A 14,324-nucleotide genomic window follows, 5' to 3' on the forward strand; every position below is an offset into this window, starting at 1 on the left:
TTTTTCTTGGTTCTTGAGGTAGGCTTGTATTGCTATAAACTTCCCTCTTAGAACTGCTTTTGCTGCATCCCATAGGTTTTGGATCGTCGTGTTTTCATTATCATTTGTCTCTAGGTATTTTTTGATTTCCTCTTTGATTTCTTCAGTGATCTCTTGGTTATTTAGTAACATATTGTTTAGCCTCCATGTGTTTGTGTTTTTTACGTTTTTTCCCCTGTAATTGATTTCTAATCTCATAGTGTTGTGGTCAGAAAAGATGCTTGATATGACTTCAATTTTCTTAAATTTACTGAGGCTTGATTTTTGACTCAAGATGTGATCTATCCTGGAGAATGTTCCGTGCACACTTGAGAAGAAAGTGTAATCTGCTGTTTTTGGATGGAATGTCCTATAAATATCAATTAAATCTATCTGGTCTATTGTGTCATTTAAAGCTTGTATTTCCTTATTTATTTTCATTTTGGATGATCTGTCCATTGGTGTAAATGAGGTGTTAAAGTCCCCCACAATTATTGTGTTACTGTCGATTTCCTCTTTTATAGCTGCTAGCAGTTGCCTTATGTATTGAGGTGCTCCTATGTTGGGTCCATATATATTTATAATTGTTATATCTTCTTCTTGGATTGATCCCTTGATCATTATGTAGTGTCCTTCTTTGTCTCTTGTAACATTCTTTATTTTAAAGTCTATTTTATCTGATATGCATATTGCTACTCCAGCTTTCTTTTGATTTCCATTTGCATGGAATATCTTTTTCCATCCCCTCACTTTCAGACTGAATGTGTCCCTAGGTCTGAAGTGGGTCTCTTGTAGACAGCATATATATGGGTCTTGTTTTTGTATCTATTCAGCAAGCCTGTGTCTTTTGGTTGGAGCATTTAATCCATTCACGTTTAAGATAATTATCGATATGTATGTTCCTATTACCATTTTCCTAATTGTTTTGGGTTTGTTTTTGCAGGTCCTTTTCTTCTCTTGTGATTCCCATTTAGAGAAGTTCCTTTAGCATTTGTTGTAGATCTGGTTTGGTGGTGCTGAATTCTCTTAGCTTTTTCTTGTCTGTAAAGCTTTTGATTTCTCCATCGAATCTTAATGAGATCCTTGCCGGGTAGAGTAATCTTGGTTGTAGGTTCTTCCCTTTCATCACTTTAAGTATATCATGCCACTCCCTTCTGGCTTGTAGAGTTTCTGCTGAGAAATCAGCTGTTAACCTTATGGGAGTTCCCTTGTATGTTATTTGTCATTTTTCCCTTGCTGCTTTTAGTAATATTTCTTTGTCTTTAATTTTTGCCAGTTTGATTACTATGTGTCTCGGCATGTTTCTCCTTGGGTTTATCCTATATGGGACTCTCTGTACTTCCTGGACTTGGGTGGCTATTTCCTTTCCCATGTTAGGGAAGTTTTTGACTATAATCTCTTCAAATATTCTCTCAGGTCCTTTCTCTCTCTCCTCCTTCTGGGACCCCTATAATGCAAATGTTGTTGCATTTAATGTTGTCCCAGAGGTCTCCTAGGCTGTCTTCATTTCTTTTCATTCTTTTTTTAAATTCTGTTCCACAGCAGTGAATTCCATCATTCTATCTTCCAGGTCACTTATCCGTTCTTCTGCCTCAGTTATTCTGCTGTTGATATCTTCTAGTGTATGTTTCATTTCAGTTATTGTATTCTTCATCTCTGTTTGTTCGTTCTTTAATTCTTCTAGGTCTTTGTTAAACATTTCTTGCATCTTCTTGATCTTTGCCTCCATTCTTTTTCTGAGGTCCTGGATCATCTTCACTGGCATTATTCTGAATTCTTTTTCTGGAAGGTTGCCTATCTCCACTTCATTTAGTTGTTTTTCTGGGGTATTATCTTGTTCCTTCATCTGGTACATAGCCCTCTGCCTTTTCATCTTGTCTGTCTTTCTGTGAATATGGTTTTTGTTCCACAGGCTGCAGGATTGTAGTTCTTCTTGCTTCTGCTGTCTGCCCTCTAATGTTAATTTTTTTCTTTTTCTTTTTTGGCTGCGTTGGGTCTTCAATGCTGCATGTGGGCTTTCTCTAGTTGTGGCGAGTGGGGCCTACTCTTCATTGTGGTGCGTGAGCTTCTCATTGCGGTGGCTTCTCTTGTTGTGGAGCACGGGCTCTGGGCGCGCGGGCTTCAGTAGTTGCAACAAGCGGGCCCTAGAGCGCGTGGGCTTCAGTAGTTGTGGCTTGCAGGCTCTAGAGCACAGGCTCAGTAGTTGTGGCACACGGGCTTAGTTGTTCTGTGGCATGTGGGATCTTCCCAGCCCAGGGATCGAACCCCGTGTCCCCTGTATTGGCAGGTGGATTCTCAACCCGTGGATCACCAGGGAAGTCCCTCTTTGTTTTTTGTTTTTTTTTTTTTTTAATTTATTTTATTTATGGCTGTGTTGGGTCTTCGTTTCTGTGCGAGGGCTTTCTCCAGTTGTGTCAAGTGGGGGCCACTCTTCATCGCGGTGCGCAGGCCTCTCGCTATCGCGGCCTCTCTTGTTGCGGAGCACAGGCTCCAGACGCGTAGGCTCAGCAATTGTGGCTCACGGGCCCAGCCGCTCCGCGGCATGTGGGATCTTCCCAGACCAGGGCTCGAACCCGTGTCCCCTGCATTGGCAGGCGGATTCTCAACCACTGCGCCACCAGGGAAGCCCCCCTCTTTGTTTTGATTAGTATTTATTTATAACTTTCTGTCAGAGTGTAGTAGAAACAATCTCATTCAATACAGATTCCAGCAGGGTTGTATGATGTTTATTTTTTTCAGGAGTTCATTTTTTTACAGCAAAATTGTGAGGATGGTACAGAGATGTCCCATGTACTCCCTGCCCCAACACATGCATAGTCCCTCACCAGAATGGCATATTTGTTAAAATTGATGAATCTACATTGACATGTCATAATTGCCCAAAGTCCATAGTTTAACATTACCCCTTTACTCTTGGTGTTGTAAATTCTATGAATTTGAACTAATGTATAATGACACATATTCATGATTATGATATTGTAGAATATTTTCACTGCCCTAAAATTCCTGTATGCTCCGTCTGTTTATCCGCCCTCCTTCCATCAACCACTGATCTTTTTACTCTCTTCATAGTTTTATTTCTTCCAGAGTGTCATATAGTTGGAATCATGCAGTATATAGTAGCCTTTTCAGATTGACTTCTTTCACTTAGTAATACGCATTTGTTTCCTCCATGTTTTTTTTTTAATGGTTTGATAGCTCATTTCTTTTTAGCATTGAATAATATTCTGTTGTCTAGATGTATCACAGTGTATCCATTCACCTACTAAAGGAAATCTTGGTTGCTTCCAAGTTTTGGCTATTATAAATAAAGGTGCTATAAATATACATGTGCAGGTTTTTGTGGGGACATAAATTTTCAGCTCCATTGGGTAAATACTAAGGAGCATGATTGCTGGATCATATCGTAAGAGTATGTTTAATTTTTTAAGAAACTGTCAAACTGTCTTCCAAAGTGGCTGTACCATTTTGCAATCCCACCAGCAATGAATGAGAGTTGATGTTAATTTTTAAATCTTGTTTTTCATTTAAATTTACAAGTAAGGAATATGTTCACTTTAAGTTTCTTGACATATAACAGTATCATTAGATATTTTAAATTAAGTTGTTAAATTTGTTTAGTTGTTCATTTGATAGGCAAAAACTGGCCATCTTATTTCAATTTTTTGTGTCATTGAATACCAATGAGTGAGTTTTTATTTTTGTTTTTTGGCGGTTTAGTTAACTATAGTTCCTCTTTTGTGGCTTTCTGGGTTCTTAATCCACTTATCTACTAACATCTTAGTAGTTTTCTTACTGATTTTTAGGAGTTCCTTAAATGAGCTCTGTTTTCTTTAGTTTCCTAGTTTGTAGTTTAGTTTTTTAAAAACATACATAAACCTAAATTATTTTGTGTATATAATTCCATCTGGCTTTTGATAGGTTGTCTTATCATTTTTTTTTTTTAAAAGAACTGTTATTTATTTATTTATTTTATTATTTTTGGCTGTGTTGGGTCTTCGGTTCGTGCGAGGGCTTTCTTCAGTTACGGCAAGTGGGGGCCACTCTTCATCGCGGTGCGGGGACCGCTCCTCATCGCGGTGCGCGGGCCTTTTCACTATCGCGGCCCCTCCCGTTGCGGGGCACAGGCTCCAGACGCGCAGGCTCAGTGTTGTGGCTCACGGGCCCAGCCGCTCCGCGGCATGTGGGATCCTCCCAGACCAGGGCTCGAACCCGTGTCCCCTGCATTAGCAGGCAGATTCTCAACCACTGTGCCACCAGGGAAGCCCCTCTTATCATTTTTAAGTGTAAAAATTCTACTCTCCTTTCAGAGATCCAATAACTTTTCCTTTTGTTGTTTTTTTTTTGTTGATTATAACTCTTTATTCCATCTAGAATAAAGCAGTTTTCAAGCTGCTTTTTTGTAATTTCTGTAGGCTAATGGTTCTTGATTCATTGTGAGGTTTAAGGATGATAAAAGATGACAGAAACTTTAGGGACAAAATATATTTTAGCAATGAAAAAAATGATAAGCTCTTATCTGACAAATGTAAAGTTTCTCATCAGAGTTAAACGTTTAGACAACATTTCTGATTAGCCTTCTGTTAGTACAGCAAAAGCATTTGTATTTGCTGGAAATAACATTGATTTATGAAGAAATTATGGCAGAAATCTGTTTAAACAGTGAGAAAATTCTAGACTGTTCAGACAGCCCAGGATTTTGAAAAAGTCTTGTGCTTTGGCAGGAACCCAGGAGAGGAAGTGTCTGCATCTGCTGCACGCTAGACGCCTTCCCAAAGAGTTACTGTAAAATAGCCAAGAGAACAGTGTATTTCACTACTGTGTGGTTCTGGAAGTAACTGGAAGTTTGCAGACTTGAGGGAGGAGACTTAGGAGTACTTCCAGGATGTCAGTGTCAGTTTCTGTGGTGATCTATTTTTATTGATTCAAGTTAAGGGAAAGTGTTTTGTGTGTGTATGTGTGTAATAGGGAGTTTTCCAATGTGGACTTGAACCTGTTGCTTTAGGAGAAGTCACTTGGGAAGAGTCAGAGGTGCCTGTACAAAAGAGGAATAGGGTGACAAGTCAGAATAACCAATGGGTGTCTGTTATTGGGGCAAATGGTACTGCAGTTGTAATTTATTTTCCTGTAAGGTAATAAGGGAGAAGGACTTAAAGTCCATGTATGTTGTGGAGAAAGGAGCAAGAGAAGAGTGCTAACAGGGCCTTTGGGAAAGCAGGGTAAAAATCTTTCTGCTGGTTAGTTGATAATCTGCATCTGCCATGAAGAATCCATTCCAGAAAAGACAGCACTACGGGGGACAAAGCAAAAAAGACAGAAGGACTTTGCTGCCAGGTTTTAGAAAAAAATGCCACAGCTTTGTACTGGGCTAAGGATTTTTTACATAGAACACAGTAGATAAGAGAAAAAGCTCAGCATTGGGCCCTTTGAGAAAAATTGCTAGCTTAAATCGACAGGGTTGGTTGGTATTTTTTTTTTTAATTCTGTACAACTTTTAAAAAATAAAACAGCTTTATTGAGATATAATTCATATACCACACTGTTAACCCATGTTCATGCTTGCGTAGTTTTTAGTACTTTCACAGTGTTCTTCACCAGTTGATCGCCACAGTATATTTTAGAACGTTTTCATCACCCCAAAATCTGCAACTTTTAATTGAACTTATTTTAAAATTTAAAGCCATTGTAGGGAAAAGATGGAACAAGTTAGGAATTCAGAGGATTAATCAGAAAGCTCTGAAACCATTTTTCCCTTTAAGCATATTCTAACATTTTAGTTTATTTTACATTTATTTATTTATTTATTTATTTTTGGTTGAGTTGGATCTTTGTTGCTGTGTGCTGGCTTTCTGTAGTTGTGGCGAGCGGAGGCTACTCTTCGTTGCAGTGCGTGGGCTTCTCACTAAGGTGGCTTCTCTTGTTGTGGATCACGGGCTCTAGGCGCGTGAGCTTCAGTAGCTGTGGCTCTTGGGCTCTAGAGCACAGGCTCAGTAGTTGTGGTGCATGGGCTTAGTTGCTCTGCGGCATGCGGGATCTTCCCGGACCAGGGCTCGAACCCATGTCCCTTGCATTGGCAGGCGGATTCTTAACCACTGTGCCACCAGGGAAGTCCTCCTTTTTTAAAATAATGGCCATATTTCTCTTGTAGGTGTGCGATCCTGTAAAAGTAAGCCTCTGAAGATGATCTGGTGTATTTTAGTTGTAGGGTTTCTACTTCCCCAGTCTTTGGCTGATCCAGGCTTTTTTACTTCAATTGGTAAGTCTTAATTATTTTTTGTTGTTTTTGCATTTAAAAATTTCCATTTTTTAGTGTTTTTAGATCAGTAAAAAAAATACATTGTGTTCCCAGAGGCTGAAACATTACTTCAGTCCCTGCCCCTCTAAAAGTCTCTCTCGTTTTTAAATTCAATTTTTTTCTTTAAATTATTTTCTCTGATTACAAAAGGAATACATTTTCAGATTAGAAACTTATGAAAATTTAGAAGAGCATACCAAAGAAAATTCTCTGGTAATGAATCCACCCAGCAAATCATTTAATGTATATACTTAGTCTTTTATGTTTTCCTATATGCATACTTCATATGTCTTAAAAGAGAAGTTTTCTGTCATCCTGTTAACCAGTTCTACCCTCACATGATTGTGGAGCTAAATAAAACACAAACAAGTATTATAGTTATGAACCTAATTTTGGGATGTAAAATGATGAGTTCTCTTTTACCATTATGAATAACTAAATATGGATATTTGAATTGCAGTTGAGAAGTATACTTTTTGTTCGTGTGGTCTTTGTTTATTGAATAAAAATTTAGTTCTAAGTAGTCTCAAAACCACAAAAAGGTGAGGGGGGAGGTAGGGAAGAAGAAACATTGATCCCTGGAAAGTAAGGTTTTGAAATTAAAAAATAAATTTTTAGTTGAAAAGACAATTTGTCGATATGGTCCAAGCTTGCAGAATTAAGTAGCTTGAAAATTTGAATTGGAACACATGATTAGAAGAGTTTTTGGCTTTATTTTTATTTATCTGGTTTGAAAAAAAGGAAAAAAAGAAAAAAAAAATGATGCTCTCTCCAACATATCTGATTCATGCCAGGTAAATCCTCTGAGAATGAAGCGTTCTCAATCATTCTTAAATTATTCTAAAATACTTGTTTTGACCAGTATGGGTATTTGATTACTTTCTTCCCTTTTTCTCCTTCTAGGTCAGATGACTGATTTGATCCGTACTGAAAAAGATCTGGTGACTTCCCTGAAAGACTATATTAAGGCAGAAGAGGACAAATTAGAACAAATAAAAAAGTAAGCGAAGTGTTTTACTTATTATGACTCTGATTCCACCTTAATGTTTTCTTCATAGAGCTAAAACATTCTTTGAGTGAAAATGAAAGCCCTCTGTCTTAAAAAGCCAGTTGAAATGGCTAAAGTAGGAGCACAGAAAACAGAAGTTAGGCCCAGGCTAAGACTTCACTTGAAGAATATGGATTGAGATAAGAATATAAATGGGTATGGGTCATTGACTGACAAATTTTTTTCAATGGTTGCTAATATCTTCTATCCTCTTCTAACCTCCCTAATCAAGCCACCTTCTGGAGCAATTTTCCGCTGCTATTTATCCTTCAGTCCTATGGTTCCATTCTAGAGATTACAGTGATAAGTATAGTATTATTTAATTGATATAGTTTTTCCTTAAATGCTTATTTATTTATTTAAATTTATTTATTTATTTATTTATTTATTTATTTATGGCTGCGTTGGGTCTTTGTTGCTGTGTGCGGGCTTTCTCTTGTTGCGGTGAGTGGGAGCTACTGTTAGTTGTGTGCGTGGGCTTCTCATTGCAGTGGCTTCTCTTGTTGCAGAGCACAGGCTCTAGGCGTGCGGGCTTCAGTAGCTGTGGCACGTGGGCTCAGTAGTTGTGGCTTTGCAGGCTCTAGAGCGCAGGCTCAGTAGTTGTGGTGCACGGGCTTAGTTGCTCCGTGGCATGTGGGAATCTTCCCAGACCAGGGCTCGAACCCATGTCCGCTGCATTGGCAGGCAGATTCTTAACCACTGCGCCACCAGGGAAGTCCCCTAATTTATTTTTAATTGACTCAGGTTCATATTTAATTGACCTGAGAGTTCCAAGCCTTTGTTTAATGAGTAGCTAAGTATTCAGTTTTTTTGTTTTAAAATACAGTTTCTAGATACTGAATATAAAATTTTGCTGTAAGTTTGATTTAAATGAACATGTAACTGAAATTGGATTGGGCTGATTACTTTGTAATAATCAATTATTTGGCTTTAAGGGCCTGTAGGGAAATGAATTTTTAGATTCTTACTAGAGGGATCCAATCACAACTTTTACTAAGATAGGTAGCGTTTACTGTAACCATTTGGGAGAAACAAAACTAAAACAAAAAGTCTTGTAGTTATATTTTGATTTTGCCAAGCTAGATCTTATCTGTAAGAGAATCTTGCTTTTTAAAAATCCTTTATAATTTTACTTTTAAAAGGATTTTAAGTATAGTTTTAACTCAAAACCCTCTAATCTTTTTTGAGTGCTTTACTAGTGTTCTTCCTCATTGAGTGTGTATATGCTTTATGTAGATTCCACTTATGTCTTACATTTTTAGATGGGCAGAGAAGTTAGATCAGTTAACCAGCACAGCAACAAAAGATCCAGAAGGATTTGTTGGACACCCTGTAAATGCATTTAAGTTAATGAAACGTCTGAACACTGAGTGGAGTGAGTTGGAGAATCTGGTCCTTAAGGATATGTCGGATGGTAAGTCAGATGGTAAGACTAATGAGCCAAAAAAAAGTAGGGCTTTTTTGCGACCACCTGTAGACATGCCAGAAGAAGTGATAAATTCAGTTCCCAGAACATCAGGTGTTCAGCCTTGTAACTGAATTATTGCTGAGATGTATTTGATTTGACTAGAGTTAATTTAGTCTACATCCTGAATTCTTGATTTAAAAAAAAAGATGAATAAAAACTGGAAGTAAAGAAAAATAAAACTGTATTGTTAAAATGTAATTTCTGCTCTTCATTTAACATGGTCCTTTTTGCTTTGAAATCTAAAAAAGTGAATCAATTATTTGGCATACAGCTTCATTTCTGAGGGTAATTGTTTTCATTTTAGGATTACCTTCAGATTTAAAAAATTTTATGGGTAAGTCTTTATCTTCTAATCAATTTTTAATGTACTGGCAGTGATACTAATAAGGAAAAATGTTAGCTGTGTTTTACATAGTACTTTGAAGCTTAGGATTCTTTTGTTTAACATAGACAATAAATTTAAAAATTGAGGCTGCAAACAGTAATAATGAATGTCTTTCTAACTGAAACAATAAAATTGTAGTTGGAGTATTGAGATATTTTAGATATTTCAGTAACAGACACGGAAAACTAAGGCCAGAGTTTAATGAAGTAGAGGTATTATGCTTTAGTACATAGTGGTTATTTGTTGAATGATTGAAGGTGGCAAAAAAAAAAAAAAAGAGACAGAGAACTGAGCCAACTGTGTAGATGAAGCACTCCAAGGGTGCTTTCAGGTATTTGTGAGCAGTAAACTAAACTATTACGCATAAGACAGGAAACCTTGAAAAGAAAAATTAAGGCAAGCATTTGTGAATACTTCTTTGAGATGAGAAGGAAATAGTACCTGTGATTATTTGTTGTCATATAACACCATGAGAACATTTTTAAGGTCATATATGTATGCATTTGTATACATATATACATATGCACACACATTTATTTATTATATTTTTAAAAAATCTCAAGTATGAACTAAGTTTTTTTATAAAGTAAACCTTAAGACTTAGGCGTTTTAATCTGTGGCAGTCATCCCATAATGCTATAGTAGATATACGTTTTTTCTTTTTATTAGAGAGGATTTAAATTTAGATTTAGATTTTGTTTTGGGGCATAAAAACGTTCCAGTCTTCTGTAAAACTTGCTTGTAAAATTCCATGTGGATATTGTGACTAGGAGTTGGTCTTAAAACTAATGCTTAATATGGACTTAGGCCTCTTCCAGCTAGTTGTTCATTTGTACATTTCAATTAACATAAAAATGCCTGGCCTTTTGATGATCAAAGTATGCATAGTTGATTATAAGTAAATGAGAATGGAGGGAAGTCTTGTACCTAACTTTGATTTGCAAATGATGACACATGTTATTAAAATTTTAAATCACTTTTTTTTTTTTTGTATTGATTTCTTAAGGAGTATTTAGCATACGTTCTCCTTAGGAGTTACATAGTTATCAGTAATTAGTTTCTTAGTTTTATTTTTGCTGTATTTTATGTAAAACCTTTTAAAATTAATGTTAGGATTTATAGAGTGCAAACCTTGATTGATGAACACTATATTTAATCATTAAACAGATCTAAATATATTTTAATAAACTAGCTTACCTGATACTCTTAAATATATAATAAATGTCTCTTCCTTCTCCTTAAAGAATTCCACCAAACTTTATATATTTACACATTTATGTGATACGTGGCACATGGAAGAAGAAAACATAACTTTAAGAGCATACATTTTACTTACTGTTATCTGAAAGTATAATTGGTTGCCAATGAACGTTGTTTTCAAATCTTTAAATGTTCACTTTTCAAGCTTAGTGGAGGCTGTGTTGTGTAATTTCAAACTCTATTATGTTAGTTGATCTTTACCTACTAATACAGATATAATTTATGCAATGACCTCAGATTACTTAAGCAACATTAAAAATGGTTTGGGAAGATGAACAACTTAGAGGTATGTCAAGTCTCGTTCAGTGTATTTAATTTTTTCTTGTTACACGTGGTATGGTGGAAAATTATAATAAAATAGATTTTGAAAAATCCTTTTAAGACTCTATATTGGAAATTGGAAGTCTGTGAGTTTCTAGAGTCTTTTTTCTTCTTCCAATTTTATTGAGATATTAGTGATATACAGTACTGTATAAAGTGTACAGCACAAATTTGACTTACACACATCATGTAATGATTATCACAGTAAATTTAGTGAACATCCATCACCTCACATAGATACAAAATTAAAAAAATAGAAAAAAATGCTTTTCCTTGTGATGAGAACTCTTAGGATGTACTCTCTTAACAACTTTCATATATAACATACAGCAGTGTTAATTATTTTTATTGTGTTGTACATTACATCCCTAGTACTTACTTATCTTATAGCTGGAACTTTGTACCTTTTGACAGCCTTCCTTCAGTTACCCCGCACATCCACCTCCTGCCTCTGATAACCATAAATCTGATCTCTTTTTGTATGAGTTTGTTTTTGAAATATAATTGACCTACAACACTATGTTAGTTCCTGTTATACAACATATTGATCCTATATTTCTATACATTTCAAAATGATCACCGTGATAAGTCTAGTTCTGATATGTCATCCCCATACAAAGATATTACATAGTTATTGACTATATTTCCCACACTGTACATTTCATACCCGTGTCTAGACTCTTTTTTTTTTCCCCCCTATTTTAAGGTTTTATCTCTAACCTAACCATTCAGAGACAGTACTTCCCTAATGATGAAGATCAGGTTGGGGCAGCCAAAGCTCTGTTGCGTCTCCAGGATACCTACAATTTGGATACAGATACCATCTCAAAGGGTGATCTTCCAGGTAAGAATTATTCTGGTCTATAAAAAATCCTATCACCTGGCTTTTCCGTTCAGTCCATTAGGACAATGTTAATATAAAAAGACTTCCGTATTTTAAGATTTTTAACTTTAATTTGTTTCACAGCCTTTGAGGACAAAACAACCCTTTGTCTAGGACTGAATAGTTGTGGATAAGCTGCTAGCTTGTTACTGTGAAATCTTACAATTATAGGGACTAACTTAAGTAGGCAATTTTAGCATGTAAGAAAAAGAAACAACCAGTTTTCCAAATGTCTTTCTTTAGAATACCCAGTGTTTGTATGTTAAGTTATAAGGAAATTGATAATCAAAGTTTATATATTCAATAATTTAAAACCAAGACATGTTGAGTATGTACTGATTTTTAGTGTTCTACAGTGTGAAGCATCCTGCTTTCTGACCTATTTTTGGCAAAACCCCCTTTTTTTAAGTTACAGCTGATTTCATGGTAATTTGCTTAAATTTATTTTTATTGTGGAAAAAACATAAAACAAAATTTACCATCTTAACCAATTTTAAATGTGCAGTTTATGGTATTAAGTACATTTACATTATTATGCAACCATCATTACCATCCATCTGCATAGCTCTTTTCATCTTGTGAAACTGAAGCGCTATACTTGTTAAACGATAACTCCCCAGTTCCCACTTACACAGTCCCTGGCAACCATCATTCTAATTTCTGTCTCTATGACTTTGACTACTCTTAAGTACCTCATATAAGTAGAATCATATAGCGTTTGTCTTTTTGTGACTGGCTTATTTCACTTAGTATAATGTCCTCAAGGGTTGTAGTATACGTCGGAACTTCCTTCATTTTTAAGGCTGAATAATAATCCATTGTATGTATATACCATATTTTGCTTATCCATTCATCTGTTGATGGACACTTGGGTTCCTTCCACACATCAGCTATTGTGAATAATGCTGCTGTGAACATGGGTGTGCAAATAGCTCTTCAAGACACTCTTTCATTCTTTGAGTATATACCCAGAAGTGGAATTGCTGGGTCGTATGATAATTCTGTTTTTAATTTTTGAGGAGCCAACATACTCTTTTCCATAGTAGATATACCATTTTACATTCCCACCAACAGTGCATAAGGGTTCCAGTTTCTCCACATCCTTGCCAACACTTGTTATTTTCTTTTTTTTTTTTTTCTGATAGTAGCCACTCTAGTGGGTGGTATCTCATTGCAGTTTTGCATTTCCCCAATTATCAGTGATATTGAGCATCTTTTCATGTACTTATTAGCAGCCGCCTGTACATCTTCTTTGAAGAAATATCTATTCGAGTCCTTTGTCTATTTTTTAATTGGGCTATTCATTCTTTATTGTTGAGTTTTAGAGGTTCTCTATATATTCTGGATATTAATTCCTTATGAGATGTATGATTTGCAAATATTTTCTCCTATTCTGTGGGTTGCCTTTTTACTCCGTTGATATTGTGCTTTGTATCCAAATTTTAAAATTTTTACCAAGTCCAATTTGTTTATTTTTTCTTTTGTTGCCTGTGCCTTTAGGGTCATATACAAGAAATCATTGCCCAATCCAATGTTATAAAGCTTTTGTCCTATGTTTTCTTCTAAGAGTTTTATTGTTTTAGGTCTTATATTTAGGTCCTTGATTTATTTTGAGTTAATTTTTACATGTGGTATTAGGTAAGGGTTCAACTTCATTCTTTTGCATGTGGATATTTGGTTCTCCCAGCACCATTTGTTGAAAAGACCATCCTTTCCCCATTGAATGGTCTTGCCATGCTTGTCAAAAATCATTTGACCATATATACAAAGGTTTTTTCTGGCTCTGTATTCCATTAGTCTGTAAGTCTGTTTTTATGCTGATACACACTATTTGATTATTGTAGCTTTGTAGTAAGTTTTGAAATTAGGAGGTGTGAGTCTTCCGGTTTTGTTCTTCTTTTTTAAGATTGTTTTGGTTATTCTGGGTCCCTTGAGATTCCGTATGAATTTTAGGATGGGTTTTTCTGTTTCTGTTTTTAGTATTTTGATAGAGATTGTGTTGAATCTGTAGATTGCTTTGGGTAGTATTAACATTTTAATAATGTTAAGTCTTCCAATCCATGAACATGGGATGTGTTTTCCATTTATTTATGTTGTCTTTCAGCAGTTTTTTTGTAGTTTTCACTGTATGTCTTTCACTTCCTTGGTTAAGTTAATTCCTAAGTATGTTATGCTTAGACTTGTTTTAGTAATTTTCTTTTAGATTGTTCATTGGTACATAGAAATGCAACTAATTTTTCTGTGTTGTCTTTGCATCCTGCTACTTGGCTGAATTCATTTATTAGTTCTAACAGTTTTTTTGTGGAATCCGTAGGATTTTCTAACATAAGATAATGTTATCTGCTGGGTATTCCCTGGCAGTCCAGTGCTTAGGACTCCATGCTTTCACTGCCGAGGGTGCAGGTTCAATCCCTGGTTGGGGAACTAAGATCCCGCAAGCTGCTCAGTGTGGCAAAAAAAAAGATAATGTTATCTGTGAACAGAGATCATTTTACTTCTTCCTTTCCAGTTTGGGCACCTTTGAGCTTGTTCTTGCCTAGTTGCCCTGGCTAGAACTTCAAGTACTAAGTTGAATAGAAGTGGCAAAAGTGGGCATCCTTGTTCTTGTTCTTGATCTCAAAGGAAAAGCTTTCAGTCTTTGACCAT

At 35.9% G+C, this 14,324-nt stretch overlaps 1 protein-coding gene across 2 annotated transcripts in view; it reads left to right on the plus strand.

The window, feature by feature from the left end:
• Nucleotides 1–14,324, plus strand: part of P4HA1 (prolyl 4-hydroxylase subunit alpha 1) — an 85,991-nt gene that overhangs the window by 20,929 nt on the left and 50,738 nt on the right. For both annotated transcript variants that reach the window (XM_059899551.1, XM_059899552.1), the window contains exons 2-5: nt 6,167–6,274; nt 7,217–7,313; nt 8,624–8,775; nt 11,502–11,639. In XM_059899551.1, coding sequence (XP_059755534.1) covers nt 6,199–6,274; nt 7,217–7,313; nt 8,624–8,775; nt 11,502–11,639 — 463 coding nt within the window. In that variant the 5' untranslated portion in view covers nt 6,167–6,198. The remainder of the gene's footprint in view (nt 1–6,166; nt 6,275–7,216; nt 7,314–8,623; nt 8,776–11,501; nt 11,640–14,324) is intronic.

This window comes from Balaenoptera ricei, chromosome 16, assembly GCF_028023285.1.
Source record: "Balaenoptera ricei isolate mBalRic1 chromosome 16, mBalRic1.hap2, whole genome shotgun sequence".
Lineage (NCBI taxonomy): Eukaryota > Metazoa > Chordata > Mammalia > Artiodactyla > Balaenopteridae > Balaenoptera > Balaenoptera ricei.